The sequence below is a fragment of the Varroa destructor genome, unplaced genomic scaffold (assembly GCF_002443255.2).
Source record: "Varroa destructor unplaced genomic scaffold, Vdes_3.0 BEIS01000001.1, whole genome shotgun sequence".
Classification (NCBI taxonomy): domain Eukaryota; kingdom Metazoa; phylum Arthropoda; class Arachnida; order Mesostigmata; family Varroidae; genus Varroa; species Varroa destructor.
The window spans coordinates 55,380,479-55,403,919 of NW_019211454.1; the positions used below are offsets into that span (position 1 = coordinate 55,380,479).

The following is a 23,441-nucleotide window of genomic DNA, read 5'->3' on the forward strand; positions in this document are numbered from 1 at the left end:
AGGTTTATATATGTGCGTGTGTGAAATGCCGCGAGCATCAACGCTGTGGTTTAGATAGCTGAGTTTCTGGTTGAAAAATAACTGCGGGGTCGGCGTTTAAGGTCCGAACAATAATATATAATTTCTACAAAATTTGTGTGGATAGAAAAAAATCTAATCCACGCTGAGTTTACGAGTGTATAGAAGTGCTAATAACTCTGCACATCGATGTAATTTTTATAGCGTTTGAAAACAAGGTATTTACTTTCAAACCGAAATGCTAGATCGATAAAAAACCCTCTACATGTAGTAACCTTTTACTAGAACTTTTACAAAGGATTCATGCTAAACGCAGCAAGACATGTTGAAGTAATTCCACTTCCGATAGCTAAAGGTGGAGGAGACTTGGGAATTAATCGACTCTTCGCTCTCTGCAACCTCCTGTTGGGCGACACCGGCCGGCATTTACAATCGCTATTGTGTTTTGAGTGCGCGACTTTGTTCCGCAAGCGATTTTCTCGCAATCCATGTATTAGATTTGCTTTTGTGGCAGTCGATTTCTTTTGTGAACAAATATATCTATTTTTCCCAGTCAGTCATTGTTAGCACCCTTCTATATCCGCATCTGAATTTATTGTTTAACTTTATCGGTAAAAGGTATATGAATGAGAATATATATATATATAAAATCAAGTGGTAAGATTAAATGATAGCCAATTTTTTTTGGTGTCTTTTACAGTCATCGTCCATATTTTTTTGGCGTTTAGTTATACCCAACAAAACAAAAGGGAAAAGTGTTTTTGCGCACTGTTAGGAATATAATCACTTAAAATATTATAGGTTCAGACGGATTCAACATGTAACCTGTGCTTCCTTATGATTATGAAGTGTGGCTTGTTCTTGTGCTTGCAGATTGTCGATCTTGAATGCCTTTCTCTTATCGCCGTCTTGTGCAGTGTGTATTTAACTGCTTGGTATTAGACGGCGTGTATTAGGCTACAGTAAGCTGGGGCTAGTCTATCGTTCGTTGGCGTTGAAATGCGTCAGCCAGTAAACTTGTTGTAGTAGACATTGTTGCTCAATCAGTAGGTCAGCTGGCGGCGAATGCTAGCGAATTGGTTGGTAAGCCACAATGATAGCAAAGGCAAGAACGGCAGGTCAAAATTAGAAAAGTATTGGCACGGGCCGTGGTAAGCTTCGACCGGTCTAGGCATTGCTCGAAAATGTTCGATTGCTACTTTCATTATTGTTGTGTTTCTCATTTTTCACGACAGTTATGAACAAGATTACTTGGTGGAATCCTCTGCGTTTGGCGTCAGTATAACAAAGGAGCTCAGGAACTGGCAACCGCTGCTGTCCATCCAGGACACGTTGCCAATTGCTGATTCCTTCAAAGTGAATTTTGCTGCCGTACCGCTTGTAATTTTCTAGTAGCGCCTGAAACAGGCGCAGCTTTTTCACTTTTAGCTATACAATCGCTCCTTATTCACTAGCTGTCAGAATTCGCGGCGCAAGCGCACAACCGTAAACGGGAAGGAGAACGTAAAATCTTGAGTCTGCGTGTACTGTAAGTGAGCAGATTTTGGAAAAAGTGCGTACGCTTCACTGTCATCACAGTCAAGGTAGTAGCATGTAGAGCACATCTGTACAATATCACTGTCCAATTTTGTGTACAAACATATCAAATTAGAATGGGAGTCATTGTCATCAGGAGAAGCATTGCATGCCTAGTTGAAGACTACTAATTCTAGTCTTTAAAGTCTAATGACTTTGATAAGTGAAGACCCAGTGACTGGATGTATCTATTTCAGCAACGCCATTCAGTTATCTAAAGGGCTAATATTTCTAGTTGACAAAAATGACCTCTTCCGCCGACTCGGAGCAGGGGAAACGCACTGTCGAAGTAAAGTCGAAAGGATTTCTCACCAAAAACCTCGCTTTCTTTAGAATGGTTTGTGTTTCATTGATTTTTTTTTACTACAATGCAATATAACGTTTATTCCGACATCAGTTATAATAAAGTCGAATGTTGTGGACAGTCAATATCCACCAATATCTATTTCATTGATTATTGTCAGTGCATTTGCTCAAGATGGCCCATGAAGCAGCAACGGGGTTAAGACTCAGAATCGTTTCGATGACGACTAAATAAGATGCTTGAATAAGCCATTTGTAATGGCTGAGCTTTCTGTTGCTTAGCCGACATGAACATAGATATGTGGTGATTACTTGCACTCATTTACCATTACTTTTCTGGCCTGGGCCCTAAAGAACGCATAAATCGAATTTCAATGAATTTTATGTACATATCATTGTTGTTTGTTCTGTAGGGGGATCGCGCGCTTTATTTGAGTGCCGTATGATAGAGATAGCACGAAGCGTAGGAAAACGCGATAGTTTGGTTAAAATGCAAATCAAAGCAACTGCGTGCCCATTGTTTGTCGCGAATATCGTATAGGATATTAAGAAAACGTAAAAGCTGCATGTAAAGCAGCATAACGAAAACGAATTAGGTACACAAGTTATTATTAATTACGTGCTTCTGTGTGAAATAGGATCGCAGTTGTTGGCCCGAAAGAACTGCGATTTAAATTCTTTTGCCTTACGGTGACGTTTTCCCATGTTGCATACGGTCATGTTGTATAGTCTAATGCGCTCGAACGACCAATAGGTTTTTATAGTTAGCACTTTTCGAGTTGACAAAACCTTAGATGTTTTGAAAGACACGTCATCGAACTATAAGTTGGCAATTTCGTTCACAATAGGACACTTAAGCGTTTATCTCACACTATAACTTGCTACGAGTAGTTAGGCTCAATGACGAAAACTGGTCACAGACGCGTTAAAAATATAAACTGTTATTGGTTTAGTATTTTCAAGCTTTTTTGACGTAAGTGTTTTTTTTCGTTTTGGAAATCCTGCAGCAGTACTCAATATAAACGTGGCTTGAGGTTATGCATTTTGAATCTTGAGCGAGTCATGAGGATAAATCGTCACTGTTTATCGTTTATCCATGTGCACTGCTGCTAATATTGGAGAGTTTTGGGCTGGCCTGATAACATGAAGGTTTGTGCATAGAGCACGGGTGCTTTGTCGTGGGTGTTATACTCTATGCTCATTAATGATGAATTCAGAAAGATTTCTATTTAATAGTGCTTAAAATTCGCAAACCTGCTTACAATTAGTGTGAACAGAGATGATAAAAATTTCAGCAGTTTTGAGGAATGAAGCTAACATAAAAATGCTAGCTAATTTATCGTTTACCGAATTTCGCTCGCAACTCTAAGAGCATCAATCCCAACATGACGTCTAGAATAATGGCAGTGATACAGGACGCGACTACAACATTCTTAATTGATGTCCAGCAATTATAGTAATTCTGTTTTTCAACGTCGGTTGTCATTCTTTTCATTGTAAAAGTTTAATCCTGTGGCAAAATTTTGGACTTGTTTTAGAAACTGGGCGGTAAATGTACATAAAACAAGAAGGCACTTAAGTCTATGAAGTCTGTTTTTTGTCTTGCCTTTCCGTCGCTAGCTTTTAAAAAGAAAAACATTTTCGTGAAGTCATTCACCTTACTGCGTACGTTACCATATTTATCTTCAATTATACTCTTTCAGTTTTCATGCAAAAATCTGGGTGACGTTCCTTATTGCAAATCTATAATATAATCGAACACACATGTATGTTTTAGAGAATCGTGCAATTGAAAGGAACAGTTTTAGGTCTATACATTTCTACATTCGTATGCTTAAAGTGGCTGAAGCATAATCTACAGTATCCGTGTCAATAGTGTGTTTATGAAAACGTTTAAGTTTATAAGGTCGTATTATGGGACTCTGCAGGTCAGATTATGCTTGGTCTGAACAGAATAATCACGAATTGTTACGGAAGCCAATAAGGAAAATCATAAAAAAGCAAGTTCAAAATGTTTGTATGCGGCCTTCAATTCAGTCCAATTCTTCTCGATTTCAGATGCTTGCGCTAACATCCATGTTAGTAAGTGCTGCTTTGGGAGGAATACTTGTGTGGCATCCATTATCCGATAAATTCCTTGACGATTTTCGAAGTAAGAACTCATGATGGATATTATATATATATATATATATATACATACTTTTCGTATGTAACATATTTATGTACAGTTCGTAACAGCGGAAAAGTTGCAGCTGAAGTACAATCAAAGGCTGCTTTGTAACGTGAGTATAGGAATGTCGAATTGAGTTGTAAGCTCTTACAGCTCAAGTACTCCAACCATAATTTACGAAAGCAAATAACGTCAAACAGCCTAACTATTCCTTGCTTGAGTTAACGACTCTTTTTTTAAATGCAAATAGGTTGGATGAAATCTTATCGAAGAAATCGCTTTCGAATAAAGTTATGGCATTACATCAGGATTTAAAGTATTCCTTTTTAAACAGCAAAAGTTTTCTCATAGCTAATTTTGAAAGCGCTATTTCCAAAGTTCAGCGAATTCAACACGAACCTGGTACGAGTCCCTTCTTTTTCTATGGTTATCACTAGGAAACCTACTCATAATTTTACTTCCATATGTCAGATCAAAGCGAATTTCGTCTCGGAGTATTTATATATGAACTTTTATTTTAATTAATCCTACAAGTTAAATGTTAAAGAAAATAATAGTAAATTACCATTCCTAGCGTTCGTTACTTGTACTACATATACATTTTTAGTAAAAGCATCTTAAGCATCATCTTCCATTACCGCCCAACATAAGTGTCTATATATATTTTTGGAAAGGGGTTGTGGGAGTAGGAAAATGTATTTGCTCAAAGTAGGATAATCGAATGATTTGCTTGCTTGTTCATCGAACTCAGTTGAAACAGCGAATCGGGCATATATTGCTAACTCCAGGCTTTTTTGCATGAATTTCTGTGCTCAGCGAAATGGAAGACAATATTTTGGTTTTACAGCGCAGCTTCACTAGCAGTACTTATCACATCATTCTGCCTCGAGATACTTAGAAAAAGGGTAAGCTCTGTCTTCATTATCATTATTTTCTATATTATATATAGAACTATATTCAGTATTTTAATTGTTTATTGACCCATATTGTAAAAATCCTATAAATATTAACTATTGGTAATATTACCGCATCTACGGAATGCTGCTCAGCCACCATCGTTTATACGCTGTTGCCTTGTAGTTCTAGGGCTACAGGTTGTCTCTGGATTTTTCTCTATATACTTTGAAAATAAAAACAAGAATGATGATAATATATTTTGATATCTAGTTTAAATTTATACGCAAACTTTGATTCACGTGTTGTAATCTATTGTAAAAACGTCTACTAAATTATTGTGGTGGAATGATCTGCGTCATGTTGGGCAATACAAGTCAAGAGTCACTTGTGGAATTATCATTGCGGATCTGCTAATGGTTATCCTTAGTGTGTACATTGCACATGTCGCGTCTGCTGACTCAGGAATGTTGAGAGGTGATACAAATGATAATGAGGAGCGGCCTAAAGTAAGTCATGGATTGTCCATTCTTTACTCCAATTGTATTTATTTATCTGCTTATACATCTCCGTATTTTAATAAAGGAGAATTTAGAACACCTCTAGAAAATCAAGACTACAGTTGTCATTGAAATACCAAGAGAATACTGTCCAACAAAAAATCAATGACAACCACATCTAAGTGTTTTACAAAGTTTGTTTCAATTAATTTCAGGTATTTCTAATCGCTATAAGTTGCTTATTTTCTGGCCTTTTCGTTCTTGAGGTAGGTTTTCTAAGCATACCCTTTCAACAGCAATTATCAATGAAGGAATCTTATTATGATATCTTTGTTCATAAAAATAAGATAACGCGGTGATTTGGCACTACGCATTCTAAGAATTTCCGCACGGGATAACGAAACAGACCGTGCTGCAAGAGCTTATCACTCGCACGAGACAATGCTTATTGGTACTCTTTTTGGGATTAATGCCTTTCGGTAGAATCTTATTTCCTACCCTTCTAGAGGTCATATTAAATATGTTCATATACCAATGTGGATTTGTTTCCGAAGTTTGTAATCTCTAACTAAATTCGGTCACTAATTGCAGAAATGTCAGAAACGTCTCTTAAATTGTTCTAAATTCATAGCAACTTTATCATTAATCAGTATTATTATTTTCTGTCCACATTCTAACTTTCTGTTAACCAAACTACCTAAGACATGGAATATCCGTGAGAAAAAAGTTTAATATTGTTTACAAGCTGATTGCTAATAAAGTGTAACTAGACAAAATTTTATTTTCAAGCAGTTTTTACATGAAAAAGTACTTTCGACTAAAGCACGGATAAAGATTATTCAATTTATATAGAAATATTTCCGCAACGGGTTGAGCAGTTCAAGATTACGCTTTTTTTATTATTTTTGGAAAAATATTTCATTGATTTCTGTTACTGTTATTTCTGATTCTGTTACTGCTATGTGAGCGTGAGCTTGGCACCTTGTAACGGTTCTTCCTTAACCTTATTCTGACTGTTTGTGCCACATTTCTACCATATACCTGCTAAGGTATATAGTACTTTATAAGAGCAGATTTTCAATACGACCAGAACTAGGGAAGTACTATTGTTGTTTTCAATAATACTGTTTATTCGTCTTAGCATTAGTCTTTGATTAGATCCATGTATGAGGTGCATGATAGCGAGTACGCTTGCATGTTCCCTATGACATATGAATACTTGCAGCCTTATTTATATTTCCCTTCTAAGTAACCTATAACATGTCTTTTATCCAATATTATAATGTAGAAGTATTTCGCTATGTGATCAACGATATTTTTAGTTGGTACTGCTCCTACTAATGTTCTTCTATCATCGAGCAATGTTCAATAAGAGTCGGTCCGATGTAGTCGCGTCTGCCGGTAGGGACCAGAACGCAAGAAAACACTTGCAGGATGAAATTCAGAAATTCATCTCAAAATCGAATGAGCAGAATTCCGATCAAGTATTGCAGCACAAGGACTTTACTCGTGATAAAGTTGCACCAGGTGCGTGTATTTTTTTACCTGCCTCGAAAGACCTTTGCGTTTTATTTGTTGTTGAAATCGATAATGCAGTTTGTATTTAAAGGCGACAAAGGTTGGCTTCAAATAATCGGAATACTTATATGAAATACGATACATATTGGATTGATTGTATGGCATTTTTTAGTCTGTATGTATGCTCTTCGTCGTTAAAAGAGTTGTTGTTATCTTTTTCTCAATTTTAGGACAAAATGGTGTCATCATATTATGAAAAGTATTCTTTAATTAGTAGTTCTTTATTTATCACATAGGTAGCAATAGAAGTTTAATACTGACTTGCTCTTAAAGAACGCTGTGTCGTTTTTGGGGTCAAATTTAAAAGACAAAAGCTATTAAGCTAGTTATCTCCAATATTTTTGTTCTAAGCAATTCCATTAAGAACCGATCCCGAAAGAAGCTCTTACTCTCACATTAACTCCACTCTGCAATTTATAAGGGAGCCGCCAGCCCGGTGATACATAGTAGGTGAAAGGCAAAACAGAGACAAAAAAAAACTACTGTTAAGTTCAAAAGGCTGCCTTAGAGAGGAAAGACAGTGCACACTTTTGTGAGCATATTTACAATATAATTCAGATGCCGCCAAAAATGAATACACAAGGCTAGTCCGTCTAAACAATGAGGGCTGCACAATAACGGATTTGTGAAACATTTTTATGAATTGCGTTTATCGAGCTAGGTATTGCACATGAGGAATGTCTTGCAAAAGACACCTGTGAAGACGAGATGAATTGCTCTGCGCGGCCTCTTCTACCACCAAATAATCTTGTCGTGAACCAAATTTATGAAACATCAAATCCACCTAAATCATTGCACAAGCTCAAAGAGGTTCCTCCGCCGTCGCGACCTGTGACAACAGAAGCTGGCGAAACCATTCTTCCAAATCAAAAGAAAAAAAATTTTTCTTCAGAAGGTAATAACGAAATTGATTTAAATTGATTCCTTCATTTCTAGTTGTACCGCTTCCTACAAATGCGCATATGTATCACTGTGAGAGTTTCTACATAGCCCTCTATTGACGTTTACTCCTATTTCTCTGAAATACCAAACAGTTTGGTAAACTTGTTATTTTAACAAATTTAATTACATCTTGCCTGATGCTATATCGCCTTCAGGTCGGCCTCATATCTAGCCTCGATAGTTTAATGGCGAGATGACCGTTTCCGGGCTTAGACACACAGTGTACATATAGGAAGGCGAAAAAACCTAGCATAAGTTCTCGATTTGTCAAAAAATTAGTTAAAGGTCCATATAATTTTGAGACATTTCTTTAAAAGAGCAACATTTTGAAGTACTGCTACGCGGAAAAGCCATCGGGGTTTCTTGGATTGTGTATCCTAGACAAAATGGAAATGAGATTGAAAAGTATAGTCCAAATAAGCTTCGTACAGTTTATGTAGAAAGAGACTAATATCTCGGAAAAGTATGTCAACATACCACGGGGTTCCTTACTTTCACTTACAATGAAGTTGTGCATATATCTACGGAATCTCATTTAGCGGGCCATGAAGACATTGCGGCTTTCATAACGATTACGATTGTATTGTGCAGTGCATCCCTTACTATCGCATCGCGCTGCTTGAAAACAAGCTAAATGTACTACCGGTATTTACTGATCTAGTCTACCTCTTTGAACGAATATGGGGTTCATAAACAGTATATAGCCGACTCAATTTTGTTCCTCTTCTGCAAACAGACTTTATTGGAGCGGGCGAACGGATTCCTCCTTCTCCATTACCGCTCGCAATGCTACCGACCCCATCACTGGTCGATGATTCCTCAGCTCGAGATCAGGTCGTCACCGGCTCTGAAAGACCGTTACGACACTTCCAACCTGCAAACGATAGAAACACAGATGTTCTTTCAACGAACTCCGAAGCTCCATTAGGATCTGAAAGCGCTGGTGTTAGTAAAGAAAGGACCACCCCTAAACTTCAACGCCAACCATCTTTCAAGCGTTTTGAGCTGAAACCTTCCTTGTGGAGAAGGTCATCAACGGCCAGCACGAATCCTCATTTTCCACCCTACGAGGGCACAAGGTAGGTAAATTATAACAGAATGTTTTTCCATTTAGCGTTTAAAGAATTGAAGAAGCCATAAGTCATGAATTTTCTCTGGCATTTATTACTTCTGTTGTCACAAAAAAACTAAGCTGAAATACATATTCTGCTTGCAAATGAACAGTGTTACATAAATTGTCCGAACTTTTCATCTTATAGTTGAACTAGGATCTCATTTAGGCCTCGAGACGTCATGTAAACATATACAAGATCCGAAAATTATCACCTCTTCGGTCGCTGATTGACCTCTTATCTACGAACATAGGACCGTTTCGAGTAAAACAGACTGTTGGGCGATCTTGAACTAAGCAGCTATTTTCAACGTGATACCGTTATTTAAACAACCGTTTGCTATTGAAAATGTTGATTCTCTAAGACAACGTATTTCTGGTTAAAATAACTTAGGTCTCTTTTACAGTCTTAATTTAATGGACGCTTCCCTTTTACTATCTATCTACTAGGCTAAAGTAACCTATGTGGTGTGGCGCACAGAAGAAGACTAAATACTAAGCTTTTCCATCTTTGGTAGGCGGTGCTTTTTCTCTGCTCTTCTTTTTATTTCATCCAAATAAATAACTGAAAATTGAGAAGATATGAAAGTTTAGGCAATGAGCGCATTGGTTAAAGCCTGTTAGTACTGGGATAAACAAATAATTATTTGAATAGTGCTAGTCTAATATTCTAACCAGTCATCATACTAGAACTGAGAGTAATTATTGAACAATGAATAATGTGCTGCTTGGATTTTCATTGCAGATTCGAGTACTATAATCCGGATCAAGGAACCTTTGCCCTACCAATAGCCCAATTTGACGACGTATTTTAATACGCCAAAGAAATGGTTCAATGAATTACAAACCTATCAAATCTACGGGTTTTAAAACCATTCATTCAGAACTGATATATGCGTATTGATATAGCTAGTATAAAATTCAGTTGTACAAAAATTATGTTATGGATGTAAAACACATGGTGAACTTATATGTAAATTGAAGAGAAATCTAATAGAATTATGTTTTTACTCAATTCAATTTAAAGGTGTAAATAATAAAAGAATACATAAACCATGCTAAAAAACTTAAGCGTCTTAAAAACCAACTATATCACTTAGGTTGACAGCTTTAAACCTACTACCTTGACAGCCACGGAGACGATTTCAAGACTATGTAGATGTAATAGTATTTATGTATTTACGAGGCTATAACTGCTTTTGAGCCGTTAACCTTATATGCCGAACTTTTAGCACACTAAGAAAACCCTTTACTATATTTTATTTTTTGACTTTAAGAGAAGAATTTATCTCGCGCACTCTAATGACGCGTGATGAGTCAAGTCAAGTGTACCATCTAATAATGTACCTTCATTCAATTAAAATGTTAGTACTATAATTTACAAATATTAACCTTGCCCTGTATATATGTCAGAACAATGGAGAGAGAAAATATTTTGGATGCGTTTCATGTAACCATTATTTACCTAAAAACATTGAATGATGATTTCGATAACACTACGGTTGGCCGATGAACTGAAGAAGTAGCATAAGAACTCGGTCTGAAATGATCTTATGATTTATAGATAATATAGCAAATGAACTATGCAATTCATTATTCGAACACATACACATACACATTAGACCCGCCTTGCCCTTCCTATTGACTGAACTCGTGTAGATTTCCTTGCCGTTATTTTTCCATGCATATCAGCGTTTCTGTAAAATCGTAGTTCACCCTTTAGTGGTTTTATCATCATCATAATATGCAATATTTTTCATTATTGATGCCTTCTTTTACAAATCCAATCGTCTCGGCGCCGTTACCTTTGCTACATCCAATAACGCTTGTGGAAAATGCTTCGCATATCACTGGTACCAACTATTATATTTTATAAATACCAAGTAGATATTACGGTTCAGAATGCACTGAACTGTAAGACTATATTCCGAAGAGGATCCAAGGTTCTTTGGAGATGCCGACCGCTTATATAAAAATATACTTATATGTCATTTACCTAGTTTCCAATTGAAGCACAGGAATGTTTATTACAATATGGTCGATGGTTTACAAACTACCCACAGATTACTCGGCACGGTAAATGATTAAACGGGAGTTTGATATCTTTACGTTGTTCCTTTGTCAATGTACAGACGATAAAGGAAACAGGTCCAGTATCGTCATCTGCAGACAAATCATATCCCCTTTGTTTGAAGTACGTGTATGTTACTTGCTGAAATTAAAACTTGAGACGAACAATTAAACAGTCAGCTTAACCCACTGGACACCAAATACTGGGGATATGAAGATGTAACTGAAGTCTTTTCATCCTCGGCAGTTGCTATGATCCGTAGCACACAATTGTAGCTGCTACTTAGTATACTAAACCTAGTTTCATAAGAAACAGTGCGATACTTATATTGGCCACTTTACTGAATACGTTAACCGTGCTGACCTTACTGATTGATCTTTAAATTAATTGATTGGAAAAACGAATGCCATCATAAGCTAGAAAATATTCCCCAGGTGAGGCTCGAACTCACAACCCCGGCATTGCTCACGGCCACTGCCATATAAGTACCGTGCGCTAACCGATTGCGCCACTGGGGAGACATTCAGCGTTCGAATCGAGCTTCGTGCGTATTTACGACATTCTTCATAAAATGTCCGACCCGTTTGGATGTTATTACCTTTGCCTGTGAATACCACGATTACTTTCTATTTATCTTCATATCCGACACTCAAATTCTATTTAAACAGCCAATTCACATATCCCGTTCCGGAGAATTGCAAAACGGTCCTTATATCTAGGTGTTTGGTTTTCCTGTTTTTTGTATTCACATGTGCAGTGAGAATGAGGGCCATGACCTGAGAAGTCAGATAAAAAGGGCCTAGCAAGGTAGAGAAAGACTCCCGATACTATTCTAAAGATCTCATATGTCCATAAATAATTACCGCGTATTCTAAGGCAATCTTATTAACTTAATGCATTGATGTTGTTTAGACATTTCTGGAAATAACTCCGTTACAGATGCAATAGCTTTTTGCCCTTTATTGATAATTACAGGCTAAAAGACGCTAGTGAAGTCTAACTCTGGTGCAGATTAAAAAAAAAGGTTTTTTGGTCAGCTCTTTACTAAGAGCGCCTTACAGCTTTCAGTTTTTGAGACTCTTAAGCCACTATTTCTAAAAAACATCTCTCCGTTTCTCATTCTCCTATATCCTACCTGTCATTATACGCGTAAAGGTGCATGTTTTTTGTACTACGCATACCTGCACCTTTCATGGGCTTCAGATCATTTCATCAGATTTTTCTTTTTAGAAGGACTGACAGATATATGACCTGTATACCAAGTCCTCGTTTGCGTGTCATGCTTTACCTAATATTTTCCGTAGCATTCGTGCCTGGGCCATTTGGAGGATCAGTTTACTCTGTTGCGTTTACGTTTTTTGCCGTTCATCCGCTTCACGAAGACTGTACGATAGCAATCGAGGCGTAGACCGCATACATTCGTCAATATTGTTAGTCTAATAGAGGGCCCCTAGTATATGTATTCATATATCTTTCCAAAAATAGTGGGCTTGAATTTCCTAAAAGGCATGATACATGAATTAAAAAATGAACTGTCTTTTTACATATCAGCTTCTATAGCAGTATAAATTGTACCTTCATAATGTCAGTTGACTCTAATCTTAATATCAGACACTGTCGGTTGTAACATGGCGCTAACAAAAAGAATACACTTGCTCTGTTGCTTGACACACAAACGAATGTTTTCTCTGAATGTTCCGCATTGCTGTAGAAACGATGCACCAAAAATAACTTTTTTAATAATCGGCGGCGTACTGCTGGCAGTGACACTTTATTATTCCTGGGGGCTGCCAGGTCTAGTTAACAAATGTATGCGAATGCTGCCGTAGCGAAGGGCTTTTGTGATATCTGGCGTCTGATATTGTCAGAACTTTGTTGTGCCCTCCATTAGAACCTATCAAAATCAAATTAGAAAAAAAGTAGTATTCATGAAAACAATAAACAAGCAATTGTTTATTTGCCGAGTTTTTTCGCAATTTTAGCCACATAGCAACACTATTGCATTGTATAACCAACAACATAGGTAGTACACAACATGTAAGAATATTCTTTTTTAGTTTTTTACATCAAACTATTATATACATTATTGTAACTAAATAACACAGTTTTGTAAACATTTTTATAAGAGGGATAATTCTAATTGCTTCAGAACGTTAACTCATGCATTCAACCAAAAAACATCCGTAGTCGTAACCTGAATGTCCTTCCGCAACAACAGAACGTTGCTGCAGTAAATCTAAAACGTTAGTTTTGTTAGCTAAGCAAGTACTCACAGGAATGAATCCTTACTTTAGCCTAGTTTGTATTTATATTTGCATTATTTGCGTAAAGTAATTTACAAAAAATAGATATAAAGAAACTATTCCCATATTTCCTCTTGGTTTCTCGTCGTTTTAGCGGTAACACCTTTAAAGGTTCCGCCACCTCTTTGAAGATATGTGCCTTAATGTGAAAAGATGTCTTCATAAATGACATATTTGACATCGATTTGTTATCTTTCTTCCCAGATCGCTCTTTATATCAAAAGAAAGAGTGTGCAAATGCATTTTACTGCGAGGATACATTTTTCTCCAGAAAAGCCAACTTTTGGAGCCTTCTTTAATTAAATGAAACAACAGAGACTGCCAGAAGCTTTGAGTAGTACACTGCATTCAAGAGAGAAACGGATTGTTCTTTTGACGGTGCACTGGTAACGTGTTTGTGCTCTTAACTTAGGCACACGTGATCGCCTTGATTCGAAACAGGACGTGCACATACAGCAGTCTGAAGCAGTGCTTAACGCTAGTAGAGCCGACATATAGAAGTCGAAAACATTTAAAGACAGATGAGTATCAAAACGATCGGGAGGCATTTGAAAAAGCAGGCGAAGTTTTACGTTCAACTCAACATAAACTCAGATCGAACTGCATTTACATGGAACGAGAAACAAAACAGGTTATTTAACGCATGCTATTTTTTTATACCTCAGCGTGCGTTCGTATACAACAACATCCGCTGAAGGCGACTGACAAAGCTCCTGAGCTGTATCTGTCCTGATAGATATTTTTTAATATGCTGCGTATGATGGGCTTTCTTCTGTGACAAAGAAGTCATTGAAAACGAATGATAAGACCTTGCGCACGTTTTTAAGACTGTACGTATAAGCTAATTACACCATATACCTGAACAAATATTTCCCACGCACTTAACCCTTGACTTTACCTACCACCTTCGTCATTAGTAGAAAAGTGACAATGTAGCCCCATCTTTGCTGTTCTTGGTACTCCTCTTGCTACATTTCCGTTCATTCTTGCTCATGTGAAGGCATTGCCCTAAAACAGTTTTTAAATGTAGTATTCCTCCATCTCTGACAACAAAAGTTAGCCATTGGCAATAACATCTATAACATTTATAGACTTTCTATTGCCTAACGTAATAAGATCGTACCTAACAATTTTATGTATTCCTTTATGCACTTCACATACGACTCATTATTATTGTCCATATTACAAACGGAATATCTTTCGCCTCACTCGTGAATACCTTATGAAAGGATAACCTTGTACTTTACGGAGAATGAGAAGAAAAGGGCCTGTCTATGCTATGTTTCGATTAAGCAAATTCAAATATATTTACTACCGAGTAGAAATATTTTACAGATATAAAGCAGAATTTTCCTGTCAGTCTTCTCCGGTTTCCAACAGTTTTCCAAAATTTACATCGACTGCTCACATCAGAATGATACATCACGCGGAGTGGGATCACTAAGTCAGGAACGTTGGTAATGTTTGATATGTATAACGCAGTATCCTATGTTAACGACTATTCGTTAGATTATATACACTGTACACCCCATTCGTCCAAACAGTGAAAGAGAGGCCCTTGTTGATTAACATCAAGTCTACTAATAATTCTCATATACCTCTTCATACCTTTCCCGGTCAAATTAACCGATTTCTAGCAATTGTTATTGCTTTTATAACTGAATATACGTTTTCGGTAGCGTTTCATTGCCTTTAATGATGACGCGTAAGGTTCAAATATGCTAACTTAAATAACAATTGTTTAAGTAGGTTGAATGTTAAGCACTGTAGGGTACAATGAGGTTCCTTATACAGAATTTCGTATTATAATAAAAAGAAATATATAGTTAACTCCATGATCCTTGAACTCACATACGTAAGTCTACTTCGCTAGTATTTTTTTCCGACTCTGCGTGTTTGCTACTAATGTAGGACGCTCTCTCACTGGAATTAAATAGAACACACCTATTAAATAGCTTTACATACCAATATGATGCCCGTTGAGTCATTTCCACCTAATCTAAACATCTGAACGATTCTACACATTCCATATTACATAGTCGCTGTACAAGAGAATGAAAAATTTATTGACATTGTTAGGACTAGCGCAGTTGCAACTTCCGGGCACAGTTCTCAGCACCCAACAAAGATAACCACATGGGGTACCATAGATGGTAGATCTAGATTTTTCTTAACTGCTGAAAGTGCTTCATAATTGCTAAAATAAATAAGTCAAACAAAACATATACTTACCAAATTTAGTAACAAAGGAACAAGTGATAATATAAACACTGTTTGTTGATCTCATTTCTCCCACAAGCTCGTTAAAGTAATCCTACCTTAAAAGTCAAACCATAAAAATGGCTTATTGGTCTCATGTATCATTTACATTTCCACTAGTTACTGCATGGAATGTCATTCCCTTTTAGGTGAACGTATGCACGCTGTAATTACCTTTCTCTAGTAATAATTGTGGTACTAATAAGGTAATAATACCGTGCAAATTATCGTGCTTTGTACAGTGCATATTTTTTTTGGTTACAGTTATTCCGGCACCCGTACATAATCGATTGACTGCAGCCCCCATCTTTGGTGTATTCAGACTATAACTGAAATGCTTTCTCGAGATAAACAATTACTTTTTTGTTTCGAACCACCGATATCATCGGAAAAATTTAGCCCCAATGAAGTGCTCCATAAGGTCAAATTGAGAACTTAAAAAATAGCGTGGCAAAGGAATGCATGAAATAGTCGGACTTGCCATGATATGACAACACATAGCTGCTTCAGTTCCCAGCTTCTTCACTCTCAACAATGACACGTAGCAATGTCAAACAGACAATCTATTTATGAAATGAGGATCTTCAGCATAACAAAATTTAAAGCCAAGTACAAGTCACTTGCAGCATTTGTTTAAATGCCCAATTAGCGGCGAAATTGCTTTAATGCCATATTTTCTACGCTTGAGGCTGGGGAGCTCATTGACTGAATATCTTAGTCCATTAACAACTTCCCATACAGTAAATGTACACCTTCGTTTTCTATGAATACATACATCAATACAATGCCATTCTTAGGCTGCCTCATAGAAATGGCATGTTAATTAGGTCTTTAAAACTGTGCAAGAAACCTACACATGCCTCATTATCGTCGAGGCCATGCTCTCGTAGTGTACGAATGTCTGATGCAGCGCAAGACACTTTTGTCCAGAAATGGTCCCATTCCTTCTCGCTCCATTTAACTGCAAGTTTCTTCTCTAGAGGCTTTCTACACTTTTGACACAACCCATCAACATTTCTTCTCCTCTTGCGACTGTTTCCCTCCGTGCGGTTTCTACTTCGAGAAGTTGTTGCTGGATGTTCACTGTCCTTGTGCTTACTGTTTCGCGACTTGTATGGTACCAGGGTAGCACTATTCTTTGTGCTCAAGCCAGATCGCTTGCTCATGATTTTTCGAGCTGTTGCGAGCTTATTGCGAGAGTCCGCAGTTAATTGCGACCGCGGACCGGTCGGTACTACTTTTCTCGTATACGCCTGATGATCCCAGTATTTATTGTTTGTTAGCACAGTAGATACCTCAGGAGATACAAACTTTGGATGCTTCACATTTGGCTCACCTCTACTCCTCGATGTCATGTAAACTTGCCTACCTTCTTCGCTCCTTTGTTGGATGGCATCTATGGCCTGTTCTACCGGAATGTCCAACTCGTTCATAATAGTTTCCCCGTTCTCTTTGAGACGATATGGTATGTCTTTTCTTATTAATAACTGCACATCTAGAGCCGTCGTTGGTGTGCAGCCCAAATGCTCATCAACACTCGTGATTGACTGGGGCACTACTAGTTTTATCGCCTCAGGTTGTTTCTCCTCAGCATCAGAGATACTCTCTTGATCGAGAGGCGCTGCAATCGTTCCAATAGAATATTCCGATTCTTCGCTAAGCGATGCAGCTGAAGATGGCCATCGTGTTTGTGAAATCGGCTGAGAATTATTCAAAGATCCTTCGAGAGGGTGACTTTCGTCGTGATCTTTCTGTGTCCACTCCCAAGAGTCTGGGTATTGACCATTGCTTTGAACTTGCCTCAACGGTAAATGGCCTACTTCGACTCGTGTGGTCGCGCCGAAGCTGAGTTTGCGCTGCTGTCCCACCTTTCGGGTGGAACGAATGCCTGTAATAGAGAAACATACTACAGTGAGAATCTTATTGAGAATTGGTGCTGAATTTGCTGCTAACTTTTCTGGTAGTTTTTGTCAGTATTAAGCACATTATGACCGCAGTTTTAGCTTGCCCTTAAACCAAATAAAAGTTGTTCTTTAAGAGAGAAAAAACCGTTAAGACATTTATTTTTACACAAACTATGTAAAATGATATGAGTAATGTCTATATATGTTAGTCGATGTTTCATTCCTCTGCTGCTATTACATTCTCTTATAAACATTTTTCCGGAAGTCTTTAGTCAGTAAGCGAATTGTTTAAATACTTAACGGGTGGGTCTATGATACTTCAGTCGATGGAATTATCTAAATATGATTACATATACCTGCACAATGTTACTTGTATAGTCAGAGTGAACAATTACTTTAAGAAATGAATTTAATACCAATAATTAACTCCTATTGTACATAGCCAACTGAGGACAAATTACAAATGAAGAGTGTTATAGTATTCGTATAAATTTAACTTGACTAAATGATAGATTCGAATTAAAGCAAATTAATTCAGGAAAATTAGTGACTTCTTGCTAAAGATCTAGCTCTAATCTTTGGTCATTGTCATGCGCTTGCAAGTCTCACTCACTGTGCTGCCGTTATAGCCTATTTACCTGTCTGTTTCAATCATCTTCTAAATAATTTCAATGCTAATTAAATACCATTGCTTTTAATAATAAACCTATAGATATTCATTTGTACACCTATTCGTACCATGTTGAAAACGGTCAAATTGACTGCCAATGGTAGATACAATAATAAGGCACGACCACTTTTTTGTCGAAAGTATTTTGTAATCTACTAACCGAGACGAAATTACCGCCATAGTAGAACTGACCTTGTCTGGGGAATCGCTTTTTGGCCCACAATACAGTAAGTTTTGAACTTGGACTCAATCTCTGGGACTCAGAAGCTACGCTGCTGACATCGTCCATGCTTTCAATCTCCCGGGCCAACTCCTGAATTTGATCAACCAGATCCTGGTCCGACATCTCCACCTTGAATGGCCGCCCATCTGTAAAAATTATACTATGTTATTCTACAAAAGTTGTTCGTATGAAGTTAGCGAAGCTGCCTAATACGATGAGAACGTATATATGCAGTTCTGTTGCGATCACCATTCGTTGCGCCGAAACCAACAGTCATATCCCATTAAGGGCTAGAAAACTACACTAGAAAATTTTGCTTTCATTACTTGCGTAAAACAAGGATGGGCGTACCTAAGCTATAAGAAAAGCTATTAGATCTAATGAATACGGTACATCCGTACTCTATACATATATAATTTTAACCATGCCATATAAAGGCCAAAAGACTGCATTACTTTGGACTAGATTTGTTCAGTGCCCTTCTGGACCTTGCAACAAAACTTTTAACTACAATGAAGCTATCATTATGCTTCGAGGTCGCTATCAGATATATACGAGAAAGTATAAATTTAGGAATCTAATAAGCTTAGCACCTCATCGGGGCGTGGCACAAATCAAGTGTCAGTATGAGTCTTGTTTTATGTATTTAACTGTAGTTAGGCAGATTAGCCTTTCCGGATATTGGGCTAACAAGATTTCCGTATAAGTAGAGTTACAAAGGACCACTTACAATTGACACTAAAATTTTTAATCGCTAAAGCCCGGAGCGTTTCACCTGATTCTAATAATTCTCTTGTATTTGGAGCACTGTCGGGCATCCTTGCAGTCGTAATTTCTCAAGAGTTCCGCAGAGTTCTCAACTAAGTTTTACAGTGTTACAAACAGCAACTGACCAGAGTCACAGGTTATACATGCCCTCTCCAATGAACCACCATCGTCTGCCGCGTGGCGCCTGCATTAGCAGTGCAGTACCTAGAACCCCCTATCCACCTCATCTCTATTGTCGTTTTGTGACCTAAGGGCGTAGGCAACAACGCATCTGGTTGCCCTGATTGAACAATCAATACGTTTTAGTGTAGTCTAACGTTTTACCCGTAGCAGCGGAACCATCAATGATAAATGCTCCACAAATCGGTAAAGAAAACTGAAAATTAATACAAAGTCAAAATTTGTAATTGAATACCTTTTATTTTTCCAGGTCCAATCTTATATGGCTACTCCAGAGTTAACGCGCATAAAAGGATCGATTTACAGCAATTTGTTGATGACGGCGTATTAATTTGGCTGACAACAATACTAGCTATTGCTTAGATATGTACTAAGAGACACTTAGCTCCAGCAAACGAGAACTTACTAACCTCCCTGAGGAATATGAGCAACGCGTGTCCGCCGAAGAAGCCTGGTATTTGTCCGTATGGTTTCTTAATCTAACCACCAATCATGTTAATGCAGCACCACACGCTGGAACCTGGACATAAAGCCAAGATCGAATATTACCTACACGAAGCCCCCAGAAGTACTCAATTTAAAGATAGGATTCCATGTCGTACATATTATAACTGGAAATTCGTATTCAACAGAGTGCCCCCGACGGGGTAACAAGAGTACTATTAGACAACGAAAGCCCTTGCTTCTAAAAAAACTATAAAGTGTACAATTATGCAAGCACCCTAGGCGCGAAGAATTTGGATTATCAAGCTACCAAGTTAACCATTACAACGCTTGGGAGTGTGTGTCATATGAAATAGACAAAATAACTGAGTGCTGCTGCAATAAATGAAAACTCAGAAGAAACCATCCGCAAAAAAATCTGGGCTACATATTGTGTTTTGTGAATCGTTAGCGCAAATGGGTTCGACGAAAGGCCTTTTGTTTTTTTTTAGAGAGCACTGCCGATCACCGGTCAAAATGAAACAACGTTGGTCTTTCGACTTTCATACCAACAAAGACAAGAAGCTTGGAGACAATTATCACTCACTTCAAAAATCACCTTTCACCTTGAGAAAGTACATTTATATGGACAGTAAAACCACTTCTAAGGCAGTTGAGTCACCTCATTGTTGAAATTATGGCTTTTCTAAGTAAGTTTCGTTTTGAACGATGCTTCCTGTAAAAGCTCACTCGCGTGGGAGCTCAATAAGGAGGTTTTCTACATCTATCACTCAACTAAAGTGACCTATTTGAAAATTCGTGTATGTATTATTTATCGATATTGAATCGTATAAATATACCGATACAACATTTGCTAACCGGACCAACGGTAAAATTAGTTTTTATGTTCTCGAAGCACGTATCTTCTACTGTACAACTAATTTAGTCTCATCTTTAGCACAGATAGATTAAATTAGAGAACAACTTATTCCAGCTGCACGTAATGCAAAAGCAACGTTTACTGTTTGAATGACAATGATTAAAGCTTATGATTATGGAAATGAAAATCGTAGCGCATCAAGGCTGAATAAGATTTGTACGCATCTTAGTTATACGTGAACAGGCAAACACAGTGAGACCTGAACATAAGGGAAAAAAGTTAAAATTTATATGCGTGACCTTTGACTCTTCATTGACTAAATTTTCATCATAATTTTGAACGTGCAGCATAAGAGATGAGAAATTAAAGAGTGATGGATTAAACAATTTTGTATTCCTAACGAACTTGAACAGTTTGGGCCAGTCAAGTTGGCGCAAATATACTGACACTTCAGTGAATAGGGAAAGCTTGCATGTTCATGAATACTCTTATCATTAAAGCTGGAATATAGATCTTAGATCTTTTTTACAATAGATCTTCTGTGCCACGACTGAGTCCAAAAGTTGTCTCGGCATCTATTGAAATAACTTCTCATGCGATTTTTTTCTTTTCTATTTATTGCAGTATATTGCAGTTCTTCATAGTAAACCTGCAATTTACTACAATAATATGCAGTATCCAATAATTTCAGAATAAACCGACTGTGACACCGCGAGCTCGTTCTAAAAGCACCATTCAAGATCGATCAACACCACGTTTCAATAGCGCTTAGCGCGGTCTGTTCTGACCTAGCCGAAACAGAAATTATACGGAGCACAGTTTAATCTATGAAACCGCACATATAGCTGGTAAAATATACGAAGTTTGATATTCGTACTACATGCAATGTAATTTTCCTATATCGTCTTGCACGGCAAAGGATAGACACAAATGGTATTTTGTGTGTTTGTACTTTTACATTTATCCATTTCTGAAATATGATGGATGCTAATACGACAAATGTCGAGAGAAATTTTGTGCACCTGAAACTTTTTCTATATCACATGCATCACGATATAAGCAGACCTATGTTCGGTATAGCTCTCTGCTATAACAGAATAAACACTTCGGAACTTTTGAGGAAAAACTATGCTTGTTTCAGTGCTCTTTAACTTCGCGCCACGTAAACCAATCACCCGATGAGGAAGATTTCCTATAAGAGCTTTCAAGCGTGGGCTTTAAAAAATAAGTGGTCTTCCGCGCAGGCAGTGCGCGCCGAAATGTGTCAAAACATGTCTACCTTAGTCTCTTGAAGCGAAGAGAGCAAAACCCCAGAAGCCAGCTGTTCTCCTTAGTACTGGATAGGCTCAAGGTGAAGGAAAAAATGAGATAAATATTTTGAAATAACTACACTTTGTATTACTCCAATCATACTTCCTGTGCTCATACACATCGGTTTAAAACTTGACTGTGGCAAAAAACTCGTCAGCACTTATTATGAGCACTAGTTTAGACTCACCCGTCTTGGTTGCTTCCTTGGACTGCCCGATATTTGGGCCTACCTTTGCTGTTGTCGCCGCCATTTCGTCTATGGCTGAGGTTCTAGCTCTGTTTTTCCTCGGTCTAAAGGTAACTTACCAACAGATTTCAATCTTCAATTAGAGAGCGCCAAAACACCAAATACTTTGTCTTCTTTGTGTGTTGTTGGACAGGGTCGAACCAGACGGAAACGTATGATTGTTCCGACTCTCGCGCCTATTCTTCACGACAAAAACAAAGAGACAACTGTAACAACAATCAGTTGTCCACCATCACCAAACAAATCACACAGATATAAGAAATATTACTAGAATCACTTCATTACTTATTTTTAGGTATATCCAATTCCCGCCCCCACAAGATAAAACATCAAACATAGAAGTTGCAAACCAAGTCAATATAAAACTTGATGCTGCGCTATTTGCAGATTTAGCGGCGACTCAGTGGTTAGTGGTCGGATGGACGCATTTATGTAATGAAATCATCGTCGCTGGCGAACTGAGGTCAGATTATTCGCGCAGTTTGGCGCAGTGCGTAACGGCAGTTTAAAACTTGACAGGGGTAGCAGATGATTCGAACGATATTAAAATGATTTGCTAGGAAAGCAGTATTATGCAAACCAACAAATAGAATGAACTTAACGACCTAGAAAGAGATTAAAACTGTTATGGGTTCTATTTTATTGTTACACGTAAAGTAAGCTTAGGAATACGCGAATAGTCTTGAAAATGTATTTACTATCACTAAATTTCGTAAGGTCTTACATAAAACCAGTTAGCTTGATCGCATAAAATAATTAACGCCTGAATAGGTTTTATAATATAGTTCATTTCACGTAAACGTACCACGAATATACATATATAAAGTTACGGTACTGAAATTGCGCATAGCTTGAACACAGACACTTGTTTGAAAGTTTGGTCTCTATGTATTAACTAACACTTGCCTGATTGCTGAAGGCCGTAGTTTACAGATGCGCGCATAGAATTTGATTGGAAAAATGTATTAGAAAGGATTTACAATGTGCCGACGATACAATACAATATAGTACCATAATTTTTATATGGAGTTCTATATCGGTTAATGTAGTTGTGTGTGTTCGTTGATGCTGCACATAACATTGTCTATATCCAATAAAATTTACACTGAAT

The 23,441-nt window shown here is 37.5% G+C and overlaps 2 protein-coding genes and 1 non-coding gene across 23 annotated transcripts; 1 reads left to right on the forward strand and 2 right to left on the reverse strand.

Annotated features, from left to right (window-relative positions):
• The first annotated feature begins 990 nt into the window (after positions 1–990).
• LOC111246764 (uncharacterized) lies at positions 991–10,157 on the forward strand. Of its 8 annotated transcripts, none has more exons than XM_022796920.2 (10): positions 991–1,601; positions 1,791–1,930; positions 3,955–4,048; positions 4,883–4,971; positions 5,338–5,469; positions 5,676–5,726; positions 6,783–6,987; positions 7,700–7,933; positions 8,717–9,059; positions 9,837–10,157. In XM_022796920.2, the coding sequence occupies exons 2-10, from the start codon at positions 1,838–1,840 to the stop codon at positions 9,904–9,906; spliced, it is 1,311 nt and encodes a 436-aa protein (XP_022652655.1). In that variant the 5' UTR covers positions 991–1,601; positions 1,791–1,837; the 3' UTR covers positions 9,907–10,157. The 8 variants fall into 8 exon arrangements, with proteins under 8 accessions (XP_022652655.1, XP_086832978.1, XP_022652665.1 ...); XM_086976852.1 differs by having other exon boundaries at positions 1,804–1,930; XM_022796930.2 differs by having other exon boundaries at positions 1,829–1,930.
• LOC111246743 (uncharacterized) lies at positions 9,122–22,709 on the reverse strand. Of its 14 annotated transcripts, none has more exons than XR_015318623.1 (6): positions 22,271–22,674; positions 18,491–18,667; positions 16,585–17,612; positions 15,698–15,779; positions 10,707–10,788; positions 9,122–9,656 (listed from the first exon to the last, which is right to left on the reverse strand). XR_015318623.1 is itself a non-coding variant. In XM_086976847.1 (6 exons), exons 2-6 carry the CDS (start codon positions 22,332–22,334, stop codon positions 9,580–9,582), a joined length of 1,428 nt encoding a protein of 475 aa, XP_086832973.1. In that variant the 5' UTR covers positions 22,335–22,506; positions 22,616–22,709; the 3' UTR covers positions 9,122–9,579. The 14 variants fall into 14 exon arrangements, 7 of the variants coding, with proteins under 7 accessions (XP_086832973.1, XP_086832975.1, XP_086832976.1 ...); XR_015318622.1 differs by having other exon boundaries at positions 10,701–10,788; XR_015318621.1 differs by having other exon boundaries at positions 10,557–10,788.
• TRNAI-UAU (transfer RNA isoleucine (anticodon UAU)) lies at positions 11,589–11,680 on the reverse strand. The gene is given in 2 exon segments: positions 11,589–11,624; positions 11,643–11,680. It is a non-coding gene; the product is annotated as a tRNA-Ile (tRNA).
• Positions 22,710–23,441: the final 732 nt, after the last annotated feature.

What these genes read in the sequence shown, in the direction of transcription:
- LOC111246743 (XM_086976847.1), bottom strand. Translation starts at nt 22,334, where the DNA reads ATGGCGGCGACAACAGCAAAGGTAGGCCCAAATATCGGGCAGTCCAAG. An exon ending in AAAGCGATTCCCCAGACAAG is followed by an intron (nt 17,613 to 18,490) that starts GTCAGTTCTACT and finishes TCTCTATTACAG; the next exon opens with GCATTCGTTCCACCCGAAAG. An exon ending in ATGGCCTCGACGATAATGAG is followed by an intron (nt 15,780 to 16,584) that starts GCATGTGTAGGT and finishes CTTTTAAGGTAG; the next exon opens with GATTACTTTAACGAGCTTGT.
- LOC111246764 (XM_022796920.2), top strand. Translation starts at nt 1,838, where the DNA reads ATGACCTCTTCCGCCGACTCGGAGCAGGGGAAACGCACTGTCGAAGTA. An exon ending in ACCTCGCTTTCTTTAGAATG is followed by an intron (nt 1,931 to 3,954) that starts GTTTGTGTTTCA and finishes TCTCGATTTCAG; the next exon opens with ATGCTTGCGCTAACATCCAT. An exon ending in ATTCCTTGACGATTTTCGAA is followed by an intron (nt 4,049 to 4,882) that starts GTAAGAACTCAT and finishes TTCTGTGCTCAG; the next exon opens with CGAAATGGAAGACAATATTT.